At 53.1% G+C, this 21,851-nt stretch overlaps 1 protein-coding gene across 1 annotated transcript in view; it reads left to right on the top strand.

Moving 5' to 3' along the window:
• The first annotated feature begins 2,190 nt into the window (after positions 1–2,190).
• Positions 2,191–21,851, top strand: part of COL2A1 (collagen type II alpha 1 chain) — a 31,194-nt gene continuing 11,533 nt past the window's right edge. Inside the window, exons 1-28 of the mRNA XM_023535401.1 lie at positions 2,191–2,486; positions 6,480–6,686; positions 8,149–8,165; positions 8,358–8,390; positions 8,491–8,523; positions 8,621–8,674; positions 8,831–8,932; positions 9,910–9,987; positions 10,617–10,661; positions 10,761–10,814; positions 11,225–11,278; positions 12,029–12,082; positions 12,467–12,520; positions 12,653–12,706; positions 13,009–13,053; positions 13,594–13,647; positions 16,305–16,349; positions 16,887–16,940; positions 18,439–18,537; positions 18,837–18,881; positions 18,975–19,073; positions 19,246–19,299; positions 19,692–19,799; positions 20,189–20,242; positions 20,328–20,426; positions 20,572–20,625; positions 21,064–21,162; positions 21,552–21,605. Coding sequence (XP_023391169.1) covers positions 2,402–2,486; positions 6,480–6,686; positions 8,149–8,165; positions 8,358–8,390; positions 8,491–8,523; positions 8,621–8,674; positions 8,831–8,932; positions 9,910–9,987; positions 10,617–10,661; positions 10,761–10,814; positions 11,225–11,278; positions 12,029–12,082; positions 12,467–12,520; positions 12,653–12,706; positions 13,009–13,053; positions 13,594–13,647; positions 16,305–16,349; positions 16,887–16,940; positions 18,439–18,537; positions 18,837–18,881; positions 18,975–19,073; positions 19,246–19,299; positions 19,692–19,799; positions 20,189–20,242; positions 20,328–20,426; positions 20,572–20,625; positions 21,064–21,162; positions 21,552–21,605 — 1,887 coding nt within the window. The 5' untranslated portion in view covers positions 2,191–2,401. The remainder of the gene's footprint in view (positions 2,487–6,479; positions 6,687–8,148; positions 8,166–8,357; positions 8,391–8,490; positions 8,524–8,620; positions 8,675–8,830; positions 8,933–9,909; positions 9,988–10,616; positions 10,662–10,760; positions 10,815–11,224; positions 11,279–12,028; positions 12,083–12,466; positions 12,521–12,652; positions 12,707–13,008; positions 13,054–13,593; positions 13,648–16,304; positions 16,350–16,886; positions 16,941–18,438; positions 18,538–18,836; positions 18,882–18,974; positions 19,074–19,245; positions 19,300–19,691; positions 19,800–20,188; positions 20,243–20,327; positions 20,427–20,571; positions 20,626–21,063; positions 21,163–21,551; positions 21,606–21,851) is intronic.

Genomic DNA, 21,851 nt, shown 5'->3' with positions numbered 1-21,851 from the left:
AAACTAGATCACTTTAAAATGGCCTTCAATTTTTTCATGTATCTTAGTGTTTTCACCAAAATTCTCTTTTTACTTGAATTTTTATGACTGCTTGTATGAATGCCTAGCTTTATAGCTGCTTGTGTATTGCTTGTATCATAAGTCATAGTTTACATCTAAATGCATTAGTCCACAGGGGTTTAACTGAATCTATGTGTTAAAATTGTGCTGGGCACTGTTCTTGTCCCCAAGGAGCTTCCAGGCTCATTGATAAGATAAAGGGCAAAAATGAGAACTACACACAAAGGTATGTAGCTTAGAGTATAAGGGTGTATGCAGGCTATAAATACCAGAGGGATGCAGAGAGGCAGAGAGACACTGTGTTTAGAGATATCAGGGAACATTTCTCTGATGGGTTTAAACCTAGAAAGTCTTGAGAAACGTGTGTGAGATTTGGTCTTCTGTCTTGTAGGTGGAAAAGATAGGACCTTTTCCACCTAGGAGGGCACGGGACACTGTAGCTATGAGAACAGCTTTCTCTTGGCAGAGGCTGGAACTGAGGAGTGTCAGGGCTCAACGCAAGGCTTAGAACAAGAGAATGGTAAAAAGCCAAGGAAGGGCCAGGCAGGAGAGGAGAAGCTGGAACCAGTGGTTTAATCCTTCACCCATCTCCATTTAGCCTGGACAAAAAACATGGCAGCTTCTCTTCAAACAAAGTTCCTTCCTTTTCCAGCCAGCACACTTTCATAGAAGTTAAGTTCTGCACACTTGGAACTCAGAGACTTCAAATCAGAAGGAGGTGGGGAGAGGGAGGGGAAGGGAAGCCCGGAACCCCCTGTGGAAGGTTGAGACCTGGGTGGTAGACGTAGCTTTTTCCAAGTGCCCTCAGCTTCAAGGCAAAAAGTGCTGCAGAAACCCCACTGCTGGGGTGGAAAGCTCTGGTTAAGTCAGACCCCAATTCCGAGTTTCCCGAAGGTTTGCATTTGCCTAAAGTTCTTTGGGGGGAATCTTATAATCCTCGAGGACAGAAATCTATCTGCTCAAGAGGAAGAAGGTCCGTTTGGAGGTGTTTCTTCCCTGGCATCAAAGGAGGCACCACAAGCAAAGTGATGATTACAGCTGAGCCCTGGGGAGAAGGCAGAGCTTGGAACAAAGTGCCAGAGAGCCCTCACCGGGGAAGGTGAGGCGAGGTGGAAAGCGGAGGGCCAACTAAGAAATTCTGGCTTCTCCTCTGGCTCAGAGAGCTCTGTCCAGCTGGAACTGTCTCCTCGCTCCCTGGACAGGGCTGCAGCAGTGACCAACCGTCTCTGGCCAAAGCTGCTCAACGCGGGGGGGCACCTCCCACTTCCCCTGGGACTCCCGGAGCCAGGCCAGGAAGAGCAGACACCACGTCTGAACCTGGAACTAGACGGTCCCCCACCTGGGCAGCGTGCACAATTTAGTCTCGGCTCCCTCCGTCCTCTCTGGCTCCTCGAGTCCCTTTCCCAGGACCTGCCCCCGCCCCCCACACCTTCACACAGGTCTCCCTCTGTGCTGTAACACACCGGCCCCTTTCCTGGCGATCAGCTCCGACCAATGTCTGCCCAGGCTCCAGAGGAGGCTCTTTCATTGCATAGCTGGATGGGGGAAGGGTTGGGGGCTGTCGCTCTGAACTTCCAGGTGGGAGCCCGGGGGGCAGGTACCCCGGGGAAGGGCCCCCAACTTGGCACTGTTTGCCAGTCTCCAAGGTTTAGGACTCCAGATACCTTCCAGGGCTCCACCACCCGCTGCCGCCCAAGGTCCCAATGTGGGGACCCCCTCTTCCTCCCCTGCTGGTCCTTTCTACCGCTTTTCCCTCCTCTCTCCCAAGTCTTTTCCGTCCTGGTCTAGGGCTCTTGGCCTGAGGCTCTGCAAACACCCTCAGCTCCCGCCCCCCGCCCCTCCAATCCGGCCAGAACTCCGAGGGGAGGGGCCGGAGGTCCCCCTTCTCGCTGGTGGTCGGAGGGGGCAGTGCCACAGCCCCGGGTGGGGGAGGACAAGGGCCATCTCTGCGCCCCGCCCGATCAGGCCACTCGGAACACTAGGGGTGGGGGGCGGGAAGCCGGGCTAGCAGAGAGGGGAGTCCGGCCCAGGCAGGTGCGGGCTCTGGCTGGGCCTGGGCGGGCTCCGGGGGCGGGGTCTCAGGTTACAGCCCCGCGGGGGGCCCGGGGCGGCCCGCGGTTTGGGCCAGTTCACCAGCTTCAAGTGGGGCCGGGCGCATATAACCAGCGCCGCCGAGGGGACAAGACGCAGAGCGCTGCTGGGCTGCCGGGTCTCCTGCCTCCTCCTCCTGCTCCAAGGGCCTCCTGCATGAGGGCGCGGTAGAGACCCGGACCCACGCCGTGCTCCTGCCGCCTCGCCGCGCTCCGCTCGGGCCCGGCTCCGCCAGGCCCCGCGGTGAGCCATGATCCGCTTGGGGGCTTCCCAGACGCTGGTGCTGCTGACGCTACTCGTCGCCGCTGTCCTTCGGTGTCACGGCCAGGATGTCCGTAAGTCGCCCATCGCCCCTGCTTGCCACCCTTCTATGCCGTCCCTCCGCATCCTCCTCCTCGGCCCTCTGCCGCTCTGGAGCCCGCGGCTCCGGATTAGAAAGGCTCTCGGGGTCATAGAACGCCGAGACTCGGTGCAGGATGAGCAGGAGCTTCGCGAGCGGAGTTTTGCAAGGCGGCGACTCTATCCAAACGTCCTCTGTGCGGGCCGCGGTCAGAGGCTTTTCCAGGTCCCTCCGCTTCTAGGAATATTAAACGTGCACAGCGTCGGGTCGGAGAGGTTTGCGCACAGATTTAAGCGCGCTCTTTTCTACTAGCTTTGATAATTAAGCGCACAGGCACACGACTCGCCTCGCTGAAGCACTCGGAGTTCAGGAAAACAGGTCGTGACCCATCGATCTAGAAGTAGGAGAGAAAAAGCACGAGCAAAGGAGGAAGCGCGCGCCAAGGGATAGACTTCGCAGTCGTGTCCAGCGGTTGGTGGCCGGGGGTTCAAAAGGGAGTCAGACAAAGGAGATGTTCTGGAAGTGGTGGGCTGAAATCCAAAGCCACAAAGAAAGACTTAGGAGGGGCACTCTGAGACCTCAGTGCCTCTGTGGGCTCCCTCCCGGTCCCGGCTGGCCCTGGAGCAAGGTGCAGCCCCCGTTCGCATCTCCGCTCCCTGCCCCCCGCCAAACTTCCCGTAGGGAAGGCCATCTGAAGGGGGATAGCATTCCAACCAGACCGTGCTTTTCAAACGCCCTGGAAAATAGCGCCCTCTCCCCATGGTCTCTCTCCCAAACCCCCGAGGAACTACAATGAATTACTTTTCTGAGTTTCTGAAATTCTTTGAGCTAGGCTGCGGGTGTGTGTGTGTGTGTGTGTGTGTGCGCGCGCGCCCGTGCGTACGTGTGTGTAGCAGGGGAGGGGGCACAGTTAGTCAATTGTTATAACTATTTCAAATGAATATAGTTAGAGATGGCAGTTTTACAATCTGGTCCAAAGGCCATTAGGACCCCATCGTTCCATCGCCTCCTTTGGTTAAGTCCCACTGTCTGGGATTATATTTAGGACAAACGAAGCCTGGAAAGTGTATTAGGTACAGAGATTTTTTTCCACGTGTTTGGGCACGTTTCCGACGGCTGGGATTCCAGCCTTCTCTTTGCATGTTACAGATTGTAAATCAATCGCAGGGAAAACTTTTTTGGGGGGGCGGGGGGAGGAGGGGAAAATCAAAGTCCCTCTGCCGATGAGGCTCTATGAGGTCTCCTCTGCCACCAGGCTGTCTCCAGAGACGGTTTGGGAGGCTGCGGGGCAGGAGGACTTTCGGCTCATTAGAGCGGCTGATGGGGGCGGGAGCAAGACTGGAGCCCGTGGCACAGCCCCAAAGAGATCCTGGCCGGGTGGTCGCGTGGTGCGCTAAATTGGCGGAGCGGGCCCGGGCACCTGTTGAAATATGATGTGTCTATAAGTGGCCCTAGCTCAGACTGACTATATTTTTGTCTTAAAATTAAATGTACACACTAACAAAGCCGTCTTCTCGACTGACCTCTGCTTTAGTGCGCAACGGAATTAGCTAAGTGACTCTAAAATAATTCCTAAATTCTCCATCTGGTATTTGGAGGCGCTCAGTTAAGTGGCAGAGCGCTTTCGCTGCCGCCGCTTTCCCGGGAGGGAGTGAATTCCTGCTTCTTAGGCCCAGCTCTTCCAGTCGCTTCTCCTCCTCCCCAGGGGGAGTGCATCGGAGCCGCTGATTTTGCGCCCTGGCTCATCCCAGCTCCATAACCCCCTCCCCCGGGCCAGCAGACCCAAAAATGTGACGTGGGGAAAGGCTCAGTCTGCGTGGACTTCAGGAATGTCAGAAACCTGGAGCTCCGGCACGCCCCTCCTCCCCGTCTTTCCATGAGTTTGAGAAACTTACTGGCGGCGGCGTCTTTGACCCACATCTGCATTTCACAGCCCTCGCCTCCAAAAGTACCCCTCAGCCGGGGGAGAGACCTCAATCCTCCTTTGTAAGCTTGTTTGCGTTGGGAGATTGGCAGCGATGGCTTCCAGATGGGGCTGAAACGCTGCCCGTATTTATTTAAACTGGTTCCTTGCGGAGACCTGTGAATCGGGCTCTGTGTGCACTCGAGAAAAGCCCCATTCATGAGCAGCGAGGTCCGGTGGGTTCCCCTGGATTCCCCGACCCCCCTCTCCCACAATGCCCCCCTGTGCCCGCCTGCCGCCACCTCCCGGGCTCCAGCTCTGCGCAAAGCGGCGGCGGAGCGAAACAGTTCCCCGAAAGAGGTAACTTTTTAATTGGCCTGCTACAAAGAATCACTTATATGGGGCTGCGGTAATGAGCGGAACCCGATCGGGCGCGCGGGGATGCTATCGGCAGCCGTTTGGAACAGCAGTTATGGTGGTGCTGGGCTCCTCTGTCCACACCTAGGGGATCCGGTTACGGTGCTGGCTCCTTTCTGGGGCAGTCATTTAATCCCACTTTTCACCCTCCCAGTGTCTCTGGCTGAGCCACGTCCAGAGCCGCGGCCACAAAGAGTCACACAACGGCTCTCACGCCCAGCGCCTCCTGGCCCCGCCCCTGCGCCCGCGCATCCCCGTCGCCTTGCCTAGCGAAATCCGATCCACATTCAGGGTGCACACCCCTCTCTCAGCATTTCCCTCTTTCCGTCCTGGAACCTCTTAGGTGAAGGTGGGCTCTTCCTTAATCCGGATGGGAGACCATTAACCTTCTATATATCCCCTGGGATCCCCTACCCCCGCTCCCCGCGATTGTCTTGCCTAAAGGCTGAGTGGATTTCTTCTAGTGTAAAAGAGAAAAAGAAAGGTGTATCTAGGTTTTCAGGCTCTCCTTAAAGAGCAAGAGGCAGGCTCGTTTCTGTCTCCGCCCACCTGGTTTGTAGCTCTTTCCTATTATTCATCCCTGCAGTTAGTTGCCATTGCTTTGGAGATTTTGATGAGAAAAACAGCGCTGGGCGCTCCCTAGCACGTGGTGCGGGCTCTTTAGCCCTTGGCGCTCTCCGGAGCGCTCTTGTCAGCATATGTTTCATTTGCAGGGTGAATTCCAGACGGCAGGGCACTTGTGGAAGGGACGCGTCGCTGCCAGTCTTGGTCTGCACTCTTGGTGGAGGCCAGGCCTGGACGGGCTAATTCTTAGCCCAGGCCCAGCATTCAAAGCCCCCTGCCCCACAAATTGGGGTGTTGTCTTCAGATGGAGGCAGGGTCTCTCCAGGGAGGTCAGCGATGAGGGCTCTTTGGCCCTATTTGCCTCCCAAGGCATTTTATTAGCCTGCTTGGGTCCCAAATGTATTGTTTGAATGGGCCTATCCTCCTCCCCCAACTGGCCCTGATCCTAATGTGGTTTAAAGAACGAGACAAGATTCTAATTCTAATAGTTCCTGCTTTCAGCTCCCCACTTCCATATTCACTGTTGGAACCTAACTGTTTATAGATTCTAATTTTTGTGGGTAGAATTTTCTTCATGTCTTCTGAATTTTAGCTGTCAGTTGTATTTAGCAAGTCCCATAATTCCTAGAGGAAGGCAGAATAAAGAAGGCTTCTGTTCTTGTGCTGGGGTGGGGGGAGGTCATAGCTCCGTTTTCCCCTCTCCTCTATCTTTACAGCCCCTGAGTTCTCATTCAGAGTCTCATCTTCTTCTGTTCCTGCTCTAACTTGCTCCTGCTGTTCCCCACATCATGTCTCCCTCATGCTACACCTGTGAAGTGAGAACAGTATAGTACCTGCCTCCCCTCACTGCTGGGTCAGGAGTTTCACTGGTGAATAGACAGCATAGTGCAAGGCACACAATAAATATTTGTTGAATACATGGAAGAATGAATGATATCTTAGAAAAATAATCTTCAAGTTCTCTGTGTTTGGGTTGCCCGAGTCCACATTCTTCAGCATTTGAATGATGTCAAGTTGACTGCAACCTCTTTCTCTTTTTCTCTTCCGGCTCCCGCCCCCTCCTTCCTTTTGCTCTCTGCTTCCCTTGCTCCACCCTTGGTGCAGAGAAGGCTGGCAGCTGTGTGCAGGATGGGCAGAGGTATAATGATAAGGATGTGTGGAAGCCCGAGCCCTGCCGGATCTGTGTCTGTGACACTGGGACTGTCCTCTGCGACGACATAATCTGTGAAGACATGAAAGACTGCCTCAGCCCCGAGACCCCCTTCGGAGAGTGCTGCCCCATCTGCTCAACTGACCTCGCCACTGCCAGTGGTCGTAATTTATTTATTTCCTGTTCCACATAAATAAATTACTTGCAGGTGCAGCAAATGCCCTCTCATGGATGCTGGTCATCTCTGCAAAGCAGAGGGGCTGGTTATCCATGGGACCCCAGCAGCTGAGGCTGAAAGGAAAGGCCACTTCTAGCTTGCAGGTTGAAACTGAGAGAGCCCGACACACTAGCGGGGTCCTTCCTCACCTAACACCACCAAAATATATGCTTCTTAAAGTGTCCTCTCTGGAATCAGCCCTGCAAATTACTAGAGCCACAGTGGAGATTGACTGCTCCGTTCGGTCAAACCACAGATTCATTCCTCCTGTATGACCCACATCTTGTCTTCTCCTTAGAAGACCCTCAAATATATGTTCTTCAGGGAGAAGAAACCCTCTGCTGGCTACTGGGAGACAGTGGGCAGGCTCCCTCTTTGAGATGGGGAACATTGGTGGCAGTTTCCTTTTGTTTTTACCTTTCTCGGAATTGACTGCCAGTTAAGAAGCACATTAATAAGAGAAGGAGCTGGGCTCTGGGACTCCCAGAGCTGAAGGATGTAGATGGTGCTGGGACTGAGCTCCTTATGCCTGCACTCTGGTGGGCAGTTACAAACTCCCAGCTAGAACCAGTGCTGGTGGATGATGTGTGCAGGTGACCTCCCCAGCACTCAAATACTTGCACTGTCTCCCTGGGGCAGCGGGGGGGCGGGGGGATGAGGGTCTAGGCCTCATGGGTGGCCCTCACTGTTCCCTTTCCGCTTAAGCAGATAAAAAGTTGAAAGGGAAGGGAGAAGTTGCCTTTCCTTATCACTTCATCAACACTGGGAAGTTGCTTGGGGAAGCTGCTTTTATGGTCCAGATTCTCAGGTCATTTCTCAGGGGGTCTCTGTGAGTGAAGTGTTGGTTGCCTTTACTGTTGATGCTGCAAAGGGCAAGGGGTTACTGATTTGGGGTGGCACTGACTCCAATGCCCTATATAACTCTTGTGCCTGCTGTTTTGTTTTTTTTTTCTTCTTGTGCTTGCTTCAAGGAGACTCAGCTCGAATGTAAGGCATTTTTAACTACCTAACTTTCTCTGGGAGGGCTTGGGGGCTGCGGGAAGGCCTTCCTACCCTATGGGGGAAAGAAGAGACTGAACCTAACACCAGCTTCTGGTGCTTTCCTTTGTGGTGGCTGATTAGAATTTGAGCTCCTCTTATTGCCCCTGCTCCATTCTTTTGCATGCTGACTGCTCTTTGAATAACAAAGTCTGGGTCATCTCTGTTCTTCATGGGACCTCAGCAACCCCAGGACCCCAGTAACCCTAAGACCCCAACAGAAGGTTCAGTGGAGTAATTGAAAGCCGCCTCCTTCCTTGGTTGTGTCCTTTTTCTTTGATCCCTTAAAGAGCATTTGAGTGACAAGAACGTGTACTGCTCCATCTCATCAATCTTACATTTTTCTTCTCTATTTTTTTCACTTGCAGGGCAACCAGGACCAAAGGTGAGGGTTTTTTCTTTTTTGCTTTTCTTTTGCTTTTCTAGTTCCTTCTTCACAAGCAATGCTATGCTCCTTCAGGCTGTCATTTTTTAGATGTCAGACGAGGTCTGTTGCAGAGGGCACCTCGATGCAGGATTTTGTGCTTAGGGCTGGTGGGCTTGCTTGACTCAATCTTATGAATGTGTCATGTTTCAGGGACAGAAAGGAGAACCTGGAGACATCAAGGATGTAAGTAAAAATTATCCTCCCACCATGTTGCTTACACTGCTCTGAGTCATTTCCTTGTGGTCCGCTCTAACTTGCCATCCTGTGGGCCTCTCTCTCACAGATTGTAGGACCCAAAGGACCCCCTGGGCCTCAGGTAAAAAAGGGAGAAAGCCTTTCCTCCACCCCTCCTTCGAGTTACGGATCTGCAGGCCCCTGGCCTTGCTATCATATCAACATTTCTTCACCTTCAGGGACCTGCAGGTGAACAAGGACCCAGAGGTGATCGTGGTGACAAAGGTGAAAAAGTGAGTAGAGAAACAACACTGCCCGACCTTTGTGGACTTCTCCAGTCTTCTAAGGCCCCCCTACGTGCCTGGCCACCACCTGAAGGGCAGCCCTTGGACTGGTGGTCCTTGCATAAACACTGCTGCACATTGGTGCCTTTTTCTCTTTCTGCCAAGGGTGCCCCTGGACCTCGTGGCAGAGATGGAGAGCCTGGGACCCCTGGAAATCCTGGCCCCCCTGGCCCTCCTGGCCCCCCTGGGCCCCCTGGCCTTGGTGGAGTAAGTATCCTTATATCCCCTTTCTTCAGACTGTCCCTCCAGAAATGTGGCTTCTAAATTGCTACTCACACCTATCTGGCTGGCTCCCAGGGCTGCCAGCAGTGTGTACACAGCCTGTCCCTGGGCTTCTCCCCTAGACCTATAATTTAGTGGAATCACATATTAGGCATGAGACTATGGCACTAAGGGTTGACTTTTTTCTCTCATTGGGTTTCTGCAAAGGGAGTCTTCAGTTACCTGGCTCCCTGGCGTCTGTACTGTGTGGTTGATTCTTGGGAGAGGGCATGGGGGTTAGGGGAGAGGATGACTGGGTGCTTGTAATTCCCTGGAAGAAGAGTGACCACTGTCCTTGGAAGACATTTATTCTTGGCCCTTGCCAAGTACATTCCAAATAACTATTCATTCTCATGAAAGAGCCCCACTGAGTGAAGGTGTGTGGCTAAAGTCATTTTTGGAATCAAACCAATCAACAAATTATATTATTGCCCAGTTTTTGCAGGTTTGCCATTTTGATGTTTTCTGTCTTGTAAATTTTTAAATTTTAAACTCACAGATGCCTACTTGCTAAAATATTTCAAGACTGTCAATTTTAATTTTTTGCTGGGCTTTAAAGTTTTGAAGGAAAAACCCACTTTTAAAAGTGAAGTTTTGGTTGTAGTCCTCAATTCATGTTCAAGAATGTATTTACTATTTTAGAATTTTAAAAAAAGTCATTTTATAAAACGAATGCAAGTAACTGGTACTCCTCCAAATAACACTTTATCTTCCAGGAAAATGATTATGCCACTGTCATCTGATAACACATTTCCAAAATGATTTTCTAGGAATCATTGGTAATTCTGGTCAATGCTAGTTAATCTCCAGCAATTAGAGTTTGTCTAAATAGAGTTTTTTTCTATCCACATATAGCTTACCCCGCCAAGTAGGAAAAAACCTAGAGACTCTCAAGTTCCTAATGATGTCGGGTTTATTTGCAGAACTTTGCTGCCCAGATGGCTGGAGGATTTGATGAAAAGGCCGGTGGCGCCCAGATGGGAGTAATGCAAGGACCAATGGTAAGAAAAGACAACCAGCTCTTTCAGCCAAAATGGCAGGAGGTGGCGCTTAGCAGAGCCAGAGACTCTGACAACCTCACTTCACAGATAACTGCTTAGAGCAGCTCCTCTCTATCAGTTATGTGACCTCCTATTTAGTTATCCCAAAGCATTTGGTTTTTAATGGCGATGGATGCCAGTTTTAATGATGCGCTGGAGTGACTCAGAAGAATGAGGATGGAGAGATGCATATAGGCCGATCTGTTAGAAGGCCAGTTGCTATTGCTCTTGGAATGAGAACTGAAGAATGCAGACAGCAGCCACTGTTCTCCAGCATCCACAAGACTTCTAGCAGGAAATCTCAGCCCTGTAGCTCTGACTTGGCACATGCTAAATGAAACTCAGACTTTAGTAAACATGGCTGCCGTCCAGGAGAAAGCAAGGCCGGCTCCTCTGTCCAAATGGTGCCTATAAATAAAAATAGATTGTTGCGTGGGGAGTGGGAAATGAGAGGGAGCAGCCACTGTAGGCCCCCTGCCCACAGAATAGCTCCTTGTCCTTTGTCTGGGCTGCTTGCTGGGAGGAGGTGGCACACTAGAGGCTGCTGCTGGAGCATTTCCAGTAAATTCTCATTCTCTGTTCTAACGCAGGGCCCCATGGGACCGCGAGGACCTCCAGGCCCTGCTGGTGCTCCCGTAAGTACTGAGTCTTTTCTTCTCAGTGACAGTACAGATGGTTTCAAACTGCATGTCAGTTTGTGGGGGTCAACTTTGTGTCCTCACTTTACCTTTTAGGGCCCTCAAGGATTTCAAGGCAACCCTGGTGAACCAGGGGAACCTGGCGTCTCCGTGAGTACCAGCGCGGGCCCTGCCCTCCTCCTGGGGAGCCTCCGAGACGCACCACTCAGATTCCAGTCCTGCCAACCCCCGCTCCCACCTGCCCTGTGCTTTCCCACAGTGGAGGGGCCCAATGGAGACCCAGATGGGGGAGCTCTGACAGAGAACCAAATGCACCAAGGACCACCAAGAACTCTGTCATGACCGTCCCTTTTCTGGGCCACCGCTGGCCTGTGTTGTCTGCTGCCTCCCACTATGATCTGCTCAGGACCTTTGCTCTCTCTCAGCACAAAGTGGGGTTTTCCCATTTTTCTTCCTTAGAGAGGAACTAGCTTCTAAAAGCCACAATCCCAAAGCTTTGTCCACTGATTCGGTGCCTTTCCCCTCCAACCATCTCTTAAACTCTCTTACTTTGTTCGTAGGGTCCCATGGGTCCCCGTGGTCCTCCTGGGCCCCCTGGAAAACCTGGTGATGATGTGAGTATACCTGAGTAGTCACACAAATGGCTGCCTCTATGAAAGGGCCTGGAGAGCGTGTGTGCTGGAGTGGAGATTGGCTTAGCCCCGGGGGAGGTATCGTAAAGGGCAAGACTGGTCAGTCAGACTCGAACTCTGTCTACTGTCTAATTCCCACTTGCAACTTAGCTTGCAAGTGCCCTGGGGACTGCCATGGATACATTGAGAAGGGAAATAATTAAAACATCATTACCTTCAGGAAGGGAAATTGAGACAGGAGAGAAGGGAGAGGGAGAACACCATGGGAAAAGGTGTGGAGAAGAAAAAACAAAAGACGGGAACGTTCAACAACCCGGCATTATCTTAATTGTAAATGAGTTAGGAAAGCTCGGCCTGAGTCAGGATGTCTACAAAGGATGCGACAAAGAGACAAGAGTTGGCACTTGAGCCGTTCTTATGAATCACATTAGACAAAGTCTCCTGAGGTTAGGGAGCAAGAGCCCAGTCAGCAGAGTCCAGGAGAGCAGAGAGAGAGAGCCCACCAGGGGAAGTGGAAGCTGGTGGGGACAAGGCACTTGCCTACCCAACGGGCAGCCATCCCAAAGAATACATCGTGACCCAGGAAAGATATTCAGGGAAGTCTAGAATACGAAGGAGGTGAGTCAGCAGGAGAACAAAGGCACGGAGGGCTGAGAGAAGAGGTGCTGTTTGGAGTATGCTAACTATGCTAACGTGTCTTCCGAGGAAACTGAGGTGCATGTCTTCCTACAGGGTGAAGCTGGAAAGCCTGGAAAATCTGGCGAAAGAGGCCCTCCTGGCCCTCAGGTAAAGCCCACCTTTCCCAGCCTCAAACGTCCTTCCTTGCAGTCAAGGCAGTGGCCTCACACCCAGCTCATCCAGTTCAGTTTGCTCACTTCTAAAATGAAATTCCAGCAGTCCCCACATGTATCACGCCTTCATGCTGCTGGTCTTGTTTATGATCCTAATGCAGGCTCGTGGGGGAGGCTGGGCAGTTGTTGTTTCTACCCACTTTGCATAAGATGGGCGAAGCACAGTGAAGGAGAGTCTGGGGTTTACTTAAAGAGCTGTCCTAGCCTTGCCCTGCTCCCTGACAGCCCTAGGGAGCTGGCTCCGAGGGCCGACTAGCAGCTCTGGGTAGCCTTTACCTGGTTCTGCTGTGTGTCCTGACGTCTCCTCTTGGGATTGCAGGGTGCTCGGGGCTTCCCAGGAACCCCAGGCCTTCCTGGTGTCAAAGGTCACAGAGTAAGTATCGTGGGCGAGGGTGTTAGAAGGAAGGGATTGCCTGGGAGGAAAGAAAAGCATTTGGGGGCATGTGTATTTCTTCCTATCCAGGTTCCCCAGAAGTGTGATTGAATGTTTTCTATTGTCCTCTAGGGTTACCCAGGCCTGGATGGTGCTAAGGGCGAAGCTGGTGCTCCAGGTGTGAAGGTAAGAACCAGGAAGCACAAGGGAGAGACGGGAGATGGAGGGAGATGATGGGGAGCCTTTCTTCTTAGTCAAGGAGATGCCATTGAGCTTAGTAGAGCCAGGACATCAGAACAGCTTCGGTTGGGAACACCCAGTCCTATCTCCTGAGGACAAAGAGAGCTTGAGAGGTCATTCCACACAGAACTGATATTTGGGGGTGTCAGTGACAGCTGAGATGACCAGAGCTTTCATTCTCTTCCTTGGGACTTTTCTGGGGCTGGCAGAAGGGTCCCAGTCACTGACGCTGAGCATCTTTTTTCCAGGGCGAGAGTGGTTCCCCTGGTGAGAATGGTTCTCCGGGCCCAATGGTGAGTATGAGCATCACCCCTGGAGGGCTTCCAGATACCCTTCTGGCACCTCCTGCAGCCCAGCGGATGGCTCCTCCCTAAACGCCAGTGCTTCCTTTATGCAAAGTAGTTATTCAGTTTTATATACTGATCCGATTATGAGCAAAAAGCAAAGTGTATTAAACAGATGATTTGTTCAAGGTTTCACCAACATTTCCTTGAAATACAGCCTTAATACAATTTAAGTGTGCTTGAATTTTTAAAAATTCTGTTCATTCTCAACACGTCGGGGAGCTCATCTATTAGGAGAGGCGAGTGAGCCTGTAACCAGGCCCCCACTCAGTCACAACGGGAGGATCTGTGTGTTCGGCCTGGACAGAAAGGCCTCTGCTGTGCCACGAGGAGTCCTGCATGAGTCAGGAGGGCACCCGCACCTTTGCCTCCTGGGCGCATGCACATTTCCTCCCCGTCGGGTGTCTGGGAAGGGCCCGCAGGTAGAAGTGATGGCACAGCGTGTTGTTAAGTCAACTCATGCTCTTGCTGTCCTGGTGTGTATTCCAGGGTCCCCGTGGTCTGCCTGGTGAGAGAGGACGGACTGGCCCTGCTGGTGCCGCAGTGAGTAACTGACAAGGCCAAAGGCCACCATTTGCCCAGCACTTAAGAGTTTCCAAGGCAGTTTCACATGGAACTCTCAGAACAATGCTGTGAGGTGTAGAGAGTATCGTTACCCCACAGGGTTCACTCTGAGTGTGCCCTCACAAATTCCCAGACGGGGTCTGTTCAGTCAAAGGAGGGGGTAGGTTGTGGGGAGCTTGGTGGCGAGGGCAGGACTCTTTCTTAACTAGTCTGGATTATTCAGGTAACCCCCTCAACAGTGCACGCTCATTCCTCAGTCAACCTAGTGCGAATTTATAGACAGACTTACAGTGGCTATAGTACGGTGCTACTTTCTATTCTTTTAGTTGCTCAGATGAAGCCTTATAAAATATAACAATCTAGCATCATCTGCCAGGGCCTTTATACATGACGCTGCTGCTGCCCGTGGTGTTATGATATGATACCAGCAGCCACCGTTACATGGGCACTTCCTATGTGTAATGCCTTACGTGCTTCGTCTTATCTAATCTTCCCTCAGATCCTATGAGATAGATTCTACTATGCTCCCCATTTCAGAGAAGAAGAAATGGAGGCAGAGAAAGGTTAAATAGCTTACGATGAATAAAGCTTGGCAGGCTCAGACTTTGGTGCCCTCTTGTTAATGTGGGAAATTAAGAGCCAGGGGATTTACAGCCGATGGAGGGTGCAGGTGCTTAGCTCTGATCCCTTAGCAGTAGAGAGAGCCCGTGTAGGCGCTTTGTCAGGCGAGCGATGCGAGGAAAGCCGTGTATGAGAAAGATTATTCTGTTGATTTTATACCCCAACCACCCAAGCCCCGAGGCCCCTCCTCATGGTCCTCGCAGGGCTGGCCAGAGTAAATCAGTTTCATTCACTCGTGCTGCTTTGCAGATATTGTATCTGTTTGGCAGAAATGTTCCTCAAAAGCAGATCAGTGAAGTAATAAGCAGCCTCTACCCGCATTTGTCAGCCAGAGCTGCTGAAGTATCTTGTCTCGGGGTCACTTTGTATGAAGGGATTAGAGAGCACTGGGCCTGCCAAGAAACACTACTCTTTCTTCAGATTAACAGGACCTGGGTTGTGGCTTTTTGGCCAGGCCTAGAGCCACGGTGGCTGCCCCCATGAGGGACGAAGATGAGCGGCATCCCCTGACCTGTTCGCCCTCCTTCCTAGGCACAGTGGGCCCTGCTTTGTGATCCGCCTTGCTGGTTGCTGTCCCCATGGTAGTCAAGCTGGCAGGGCATGCGTAGGATTTGGCGTAGAAGGTTGACAATGTAACATAGTTCCAAGTATGGGCCTGATGTCCAAGCTGGGCCAGGGACTGGCTGGGTTGGCTTCTGCCTACTGTAGTCACGTGCCCCCCTCTCCCTGCCCCCGCTTTGGGCCCGACTCTGTCCTCCCCCCGGCTTGTTGCAGGGAGAGCCTCTGATGCCACCCCAGCTCTGGCCTCTCGGAGCAGCAACACAGCTCCCTTTTGCTCACGTCTGGCCTAGGCCTCTCCTCTGGCCAAGCCCTGGAGGGAGGGTGCGCCAAAGCAGCCAGGCCAGCCCAGAGGGGCTCTGGCCAATTCGAAGGCTTTATGTTCCCTGACATTTTTTTGTTAAGTCTTCTCTTGCTTTTTTTTTCCTGTTTAATGCCAACCTGGAGAGTGTCAGTTGGGAGAAATGGACCATAGCCAGGAAGAAGATTTGAGTCTTATTTAAAACATGAGCTCCCCCTAAAGCATCCTTCTTCAGCTTCTGAGGAGAGGCAAAGGCAGGCAGGTGGGGCTCAGCTAGGGAAAGGTCACCTTCTGGCCTGCTCCGGTCTTCTGCCAAGGATCAGGTGCCGGCCCCAGCCCAGCCTAGCCTAATGGTTCCCGGAGTTTGGATAAAAGTTCCCTGGGCCCCGAGAGTGAAACTGAGGGGTTCTAACCACAAACCTGGGGAAAAAACTCTCAGAGTGCAAGTTCTATAGAGAAAGAGCCGGCAGCCTTGCTTTTCAGTGTGAAGGAGTCTCAGGGGCATGAGCTCAGATGTGGTCCATGGGCTGTGCTGGGTGCCCTGTCCCCATCACAGGGCATCTTCTTGGCCTGGCGGCAGACGTCCTGTGAGCATCTTTGTTTTCCTTAGGAACAGGTTGTCAGGGAGGGGCCAGAGTACAGAGGCAGTCTGGAGTTTACCAAGAGGAGGCCTTAACCAAGCCTTCACCAAGGAGGCTAACCAAGCCTTGGAGGCCTTAACCAAGCCCTGAAGTGCTTCCTGCCATGAGCAGGCGGGAGGCAGCACCTCAGGGTGCTGCTTGGCTATTTCATTTTCCTTCCGCCCAGTTCTCTGAGTCTTTAAATGATTACTTGGTCTTGGAGTTGGGGATATGTGAGGTCTACAGAAAATTAAGATATGATGGAATAGCTGGGTAATTACTCAAGCTTTATTTAAGCTGAGACCAAACCCTCTGCTGGCCCCTGAGCACCCATTTAAGCAGCCACCATGGAGTTGCTGTGGGCCGCTCCTTCCCACATGGTGTCCCATCACTCACACCTCACCAGCCTCATGCTCAGCCCTGGAAGACCGGGAGCACAGCGTCATCATGTTTCCCGTGTAGGTGGGCTGTGGGTAAGGAGGGACTGGACATGTGGGCACTTTTCACAATGGCTGCTTCCTTCTGCTTGCTCACAGGGTGCCCGTGGCAACGATGGTCAGCCCGGCCCTGCAGGACCTCCAGTAAGTCTGTTTCCTTCCCGGCAGGTTTATTCCCGAGGCCCAGTGGAGTCTGCTGTGTTTGCTCAGTGTAAGCGTAGCAGTGCTTGGACCTCTATTGGAAAGGAGGAAGAATGATTTTTTCAATATACTCGAGCTTGTTGATAAGCTTTGAAACAGTGGTTCAATTTTCAGAGGTTCGATGTTTCAATTTTACCTTCTGGCAGTTTTTTTGTTTTTTGGGTTTTTTTTTGTTTTTTTTTGTTTTTTTTTTTGTTTGTTTGTTTTTGTTTTTTTGAGGAGGGATAGGTAGAGAGGTGGAAAAATCGTCTGCTTCTCACCACGTATATAGTCAGAATGTTGCTTTACCTTCTGAAGCCAGGCCTGGGGACACTGGCATAGGGAACAATTTTCATCCAGGGACTTAAGCCAGAAAAGATGTACAGGCAAATCAGTACAAAGGTGGGATGGAGCGTGAGGTGTGGGGGTGGTTTACTCCGGGGTCTGCGGAGATTCTGCCCAGAAATGGCATTCACCTCTGTACCCTCTTCCTTCCTCCAGGGTCCCGTGGGTCCTGCCGGTGGTCCTGGCTTCCCTGGGGCTCCTGGTGCCAAGGTGCGTGCCCTGGTGGTCGAGTCTGGAACCCCTTTCCTCCATAACCTGAGCTGATTGCCCCCCTGGACTATGCCCCTTCCCTTCTGAGGAGTGTCTTCCACCCCCATCCACCGTTGCTCTCCTTGGAGCTACGGAAAAGAGCCAGACATTTTGCAGAGTCCCCAGCTGGAAGGGAAAGTGAGATGGAATGATAAAGAGCTGGAGGCACTATAGTTACAGCTTCAGAGAGGGGAAAGGCCGAGAAAGATGGGAGACACCGGAGACCTGGGAGGGAGCAGAAAGACCAGGCATGGGAGGGAAGAAGGCAAAGCTCAGCCGACTCTGGGCTCGGAAGAGAGTTGGAGGGAAATGGGCAGGGGCGTGGAGAAGGCTCCATGCGTCCTTCCTTCTCCTCTCCTTCGTCTGCGGGGGCTCGGCTCTTCCAAGCCCTGTTAATTGAGTTCTTCTGAGGATTAATGAGGCCAGTGGGAGGCCAGCCAGGGCAGGGAAAGGCCCGTGTGGCCCAGGAGGGATTCCAGTGCACACATCCCTGGGAATTCTCTCCTGTCACCACCCGGAGATGAATAAGGAGCCTCCGTGTGGTCACTGGCATCAGGTTGCTTTTCCCCTCCTGGGTGTTTCCATGGTAACCAGACAGTGTCTGAGGCCCTGGGAGCCAGTGAAGGAGACCCATTGTGAAGAGGGACAGCGGAAGGTGAGGGGGCCTGACCTTTAGAAAATAATAATTACAAGAGAGAAGCAAGAATGTTCTGAGAAGAAACCTGAGTAGGCTCTGCCTTCCCTCCAGGTCAGCCGTCCTCCCCAGAGACTCTGCCGTCCAGAGCCCAGATATCAGCTAGTTGTAATTTTCAGGGTAAAATGAAAGTAAAAGCAGAGGCCATTTTGGAGGGCGGGGGTAGGGGGCTGCCAGAAGCCCCTGAGAATTGGACTTCAGTCAGAGCAGGGAAATGTAGAGTGGGGCACTTGTCCCAGCTTGCGATTGCCCTGGCTTTCCGGCTCACTTCAAACGGGCCTGGCCCGGAGCCTGGGGCGGCAGTGTTCACACATCAGCCAGATACCAGCAGAGTGGCACCCTGAGCTGAGGTATCTGAGGGCCTCCACTTCCTCAACAAAGGAGAAAAATAGGTGAAGAGGGGGAGATAGAGATGCTTGCCCCCTTCGGCTCTCCATCTATCACCTCCTGATACTAGGATGGCAGGACGCCCCAGCACAGGCTTTCCGATGGGTGCTGATGGGACCGACATGTTGCCCATCACTATAGCGTGTAACTGCACTTGCTCACGGTAGTTCACAGTGTTGAGGGGAGGTGGAGGGTAGAGAGGCAATGGGGGGAAGTCATCAGGTTGGTGAGCTTGGTCAGGCGGCCCCTGTGGGAACACGTGTGCTCATCTGCAGGGTGGGTGTGCGCCCATGACTCAGCTTTTTGATGCGTGCAGAAGCAGACCCTCGAGAGATCTGTGTCACCGTCTTTTCTTCATTCCCAACCTGTCTCTTCCAGGGCGAAGCTGGTCCCACCGGTGCTCGTGGTCCCGAAGGCGCTCAAGGTCCTCGTGGTGAACCTGGCACTCCTGGGTCCCCTGGGCCTGCTGGTGCCTCTGTAAGTGCAGCTTTTCTTTGGCCTGAAGGGCCTGGGGTCTGTGGCCCTGGCACTCTTAACTCTGTGCTTAGCTGTGAAGGAAGCGGAACCTTATCCAAAACTTCATTCTGACCCAGTGCTTGCCCCCCATCTCTACAGACGTGTCTTCCTCTGTCCCCTGTCCGCCCCTTGAAGCATCCAGCAGAATGATGCCTGGAATGGGCAGGGTCTATCCCCCTGACCTGTGGCCTGGAAGGGCTGGGAGGGCTGGGGTTTATTTTTTGCTGCTTATTTTATAATGACATTATCTCCTTTTTCAGGGTAACCCTGGAACAGATGGAATTCCTGGAGCCAAAGGATCTGCTGTGAGTGTTGCCTTTGGACTTGGCTCATCCAGGTGGGGTCATTCCTTCCACACACCCTCTCCTGATGCCCCTCTCTTCTACTCATGCTGACAGGGCGCTCCTGGCATTGCTGGTGCTCCCGGCTTTCCTGGGCCCCGTGGTCCGCCCGGTCCCCAAGGTGCAACTGGGCCTCTGGGCCCGAAAGGTCAGACGGTAAGAACCTGGAGTGAACCCAAGTCCCGCTGACACCCTGGAGTCAAAACTCCATCCCTCCTTCACATGTTCACATTGGTGTCCTTTGGTGGGCACTTTTAGGGTTTCTGGAAGTGGGGCAAGGTCCTAGGAGAGAACTCAGTGTGAGAACCTTCCTCTCTCTTTTGTCAAGGGTGAGCCTGGTATTGCTGGCTTCAAAGGTGAACAAGGCCCGAAGGGAGAACCTGTGAGTATTTGTCTACCAGCCCTTGTTTCTCCATGCTGCAGCCATGCCCCAGGCATCCCCCCGGCATCCCCCAGCCCACTGCCCATGTCTTCTGTAGCTGTAGCCCTCACATGGGACCTCAGGTTGTGCCCGGAGAAGCGGATGTAACAGCGTAGAGAAGATGCAGCTTCAGCTTCCATCTTTGGCTTGACCAGTTTGAACAGTTTGAACTTTATACCCTCTGTCTTTCTGCTGGGCCACTTCTGCTCTTCCGCCATTAATCCATCATGGCCTCCCTGCCTCAGGTCCCCAGCCCTGGAACAATTGCCAGGGCTACGTCCTCCACGTGCTGGCCAGAGCTTGCCCAGGGCCAGGTGGAGACTCGCCTGTTTCTCTTTTGTGTTGGTTCTTAGGGCCCTGCAGGCCCCCAAGGAGCCCCTGGTCCTGCTGGTGAAGAAGGCAAAAGAGGTGCCCGTGGAGAGCCCGGTGGCGCTGGGCCCGTCGGTCCCCCTGGAGAAAGAGTAAGTGGGATAGGAGTTCCTACCTCCATTGGTGTGTGACCTTGAGATGGAAGTCAAGTCCTTGTGGCTCTGCGTTCCTGCCAAGTCCTGTGCCCTTCCGGATATCATACTCCTCTTTTCTCTACTCACCACCGAGGGGATAGGTCTCCCTTTTCTTTATTTGTGACCCCACCCCCAGGATGACATGAAATAATTTGAGCTCCCTTCCAGAAAGGTGGAGACAGGCCCAAGAAGTTAATGTCTCAGAATCTTGCAAGCCACGGCTACTGCTCCACAGAAACTGTGGTTGATGGGTTGGAGGATAGACCCCTGGAGCCTGGCTAGGTTCTCTGCAGCCACATTGAGTCAGGGGCCATTTTAACTCATTGCTTCTCCTCTCCACTTCTTAGGGTGCTCCTGGCAACCGTGGTTTCCCAGGTCAAGATGGTCTGGCAGGTCCCAAGGTGAGGTGGGGAACTGGGGCTGGGGTCCCTTCCTACATCTCTGGTCTAATGGCCTCTCGCTGACTCCCTGCCTCCTCTGGTATAGGGAGCCCCTGGAGAGCGAGGGCCCAGTGGCCTTGCTGGCCCCAAGGGAGCCAATGGTGACCCAGGCCGTCCCGGAGAGCCTGGCCTTCCTGGAGCCCGGGTAAGTACAGAGCTGCTTTTGTCCTTGGCTTCTGAGCAGACCCCTCGTATCTTTTTCCTCCTGTTCCCTGCAACCCTCTGCTGCCAGGGCTGGGAAGTCCTGGGACCTGCTCTGACACTCATCTTCTTCTCTCTCCTGAACAAAGGGTCTCACTGGCCGCCCTGGTGATGCTGGTCCTCAAGGCAAAGTTGGTCCTTCTGTAAGTTCATCATCTGTTTTTTTGGGAGGGCTATGGGGGTGTCCTTGGGGAGGCAGGTGGCAAGAGGGGCAGGAATTTGGGTGGGAGCATCCTGTGAATTTTGAGAGTTAAGGAGAGGGCAGATGGTAGGTACTGGGATCAGGTATGGACTGTGCAGTAGTTGTGAGCTCTGAAAATGTCACCCCCTTGTGCATTTGGGCCTCCCCTCACGGGAAAACAAAACCTAGTATGCACTCTCAGGGGCAAAACTTCTGGGCTAAGCAGCGCCTTGTCACCACATACCATGTGTGCGGTATGGGTCACAATCTTGGTAAAGCCCACATGCTGTGTCTAGCCAATGCCTAACTCTGTGCCTGCCACACAGTAGGCACTGAGTAGCTGTTGGATGGACAAATGTGATCAGAGTGTCTGTTCTGAGAATGGTGTCTTCTCTTTCAGGGAGCCCCTGGTGAAGACGGTCGCCCTGGACCTCCAGGTCCTCAGGGGGCTCGTGGGCAGCCTGGTGTCATGGGTTTCCCTGGCCCCAAAGGTGCCAATGTAAGTAACGACCTGCCCTTCCATTTCTTCCCATGTGGTGCTACCTACCCCCCTGCCCCGTGGGGAGAGGGCTGGCTTCTAAACAGAGTTAACCAAAGGGCAGTGATGAGCGGGGTCCCTGGTGCCACGGGCAGCTAGGGCCTCCATGTCCTGCCGGAGTGCATGCGATTGGGGAAAACCAGGGCTCCTTAGAGCTTTGGGACCTCTCAACCAGGACATTGTTCCATGGGGCAGACCCTCAGTTCATACCTCTGAGCGTGAGAGAAGGTGCTGATACTCAGCTTTAGCCTTTGCTATCTGTCAGACCCGAAGCCCCAGTCTCCCCAGCCTGCTCTACTCCCCACTCCCACCAAACCCTTGACCTCACGGCCCTGCACTCTCTCCCTCAGGGCGAGCCCGGGAAAGCTGGTGAGAAAGGACTTCCTGGCGCTCCTGGTCTGAGAGTAAGTGCCCCGCTGCCTGCCTTGGTGTTGGCTGGACACCCACGAGGGAGAGACATTTCTATGGCATGCCCCCTGGGATCCCCGATAGCAGTATGGCTTTCTGTGGCAGAGCCCAACTGCTGGTACCTTTGGGAGTCCACACAGGGGCACTTTTGATTGCTGTGAGTCAGCAGCCCAGGGAGATGGGGAGGACCCCTGTGCTGAGAAAGACTGAGGGAGAAGGAGGGGCCTGGGAAGGAAGGGGAG

The sequence above is a fragment of the Pteropus vampyrus genome, unplaced genomic scaffold (genome assembly GCF_000151845.1).
Source record: "Pteropus vampyrus isolate Shadow unplaced genomic scaffold, Pvam_2.0 Scaffold140, whole genome shotgun sequence".
Classification (NCBI taxonomy): Eukaryota; Metazoa; Chordata; class Mammalia; order Chiroptera; family Pteropodidae; genus Pteropus; species Pteropus vampyrus.
This window is presented reverse-complemented; position numbering and strand designations above follow the sequence as displayed.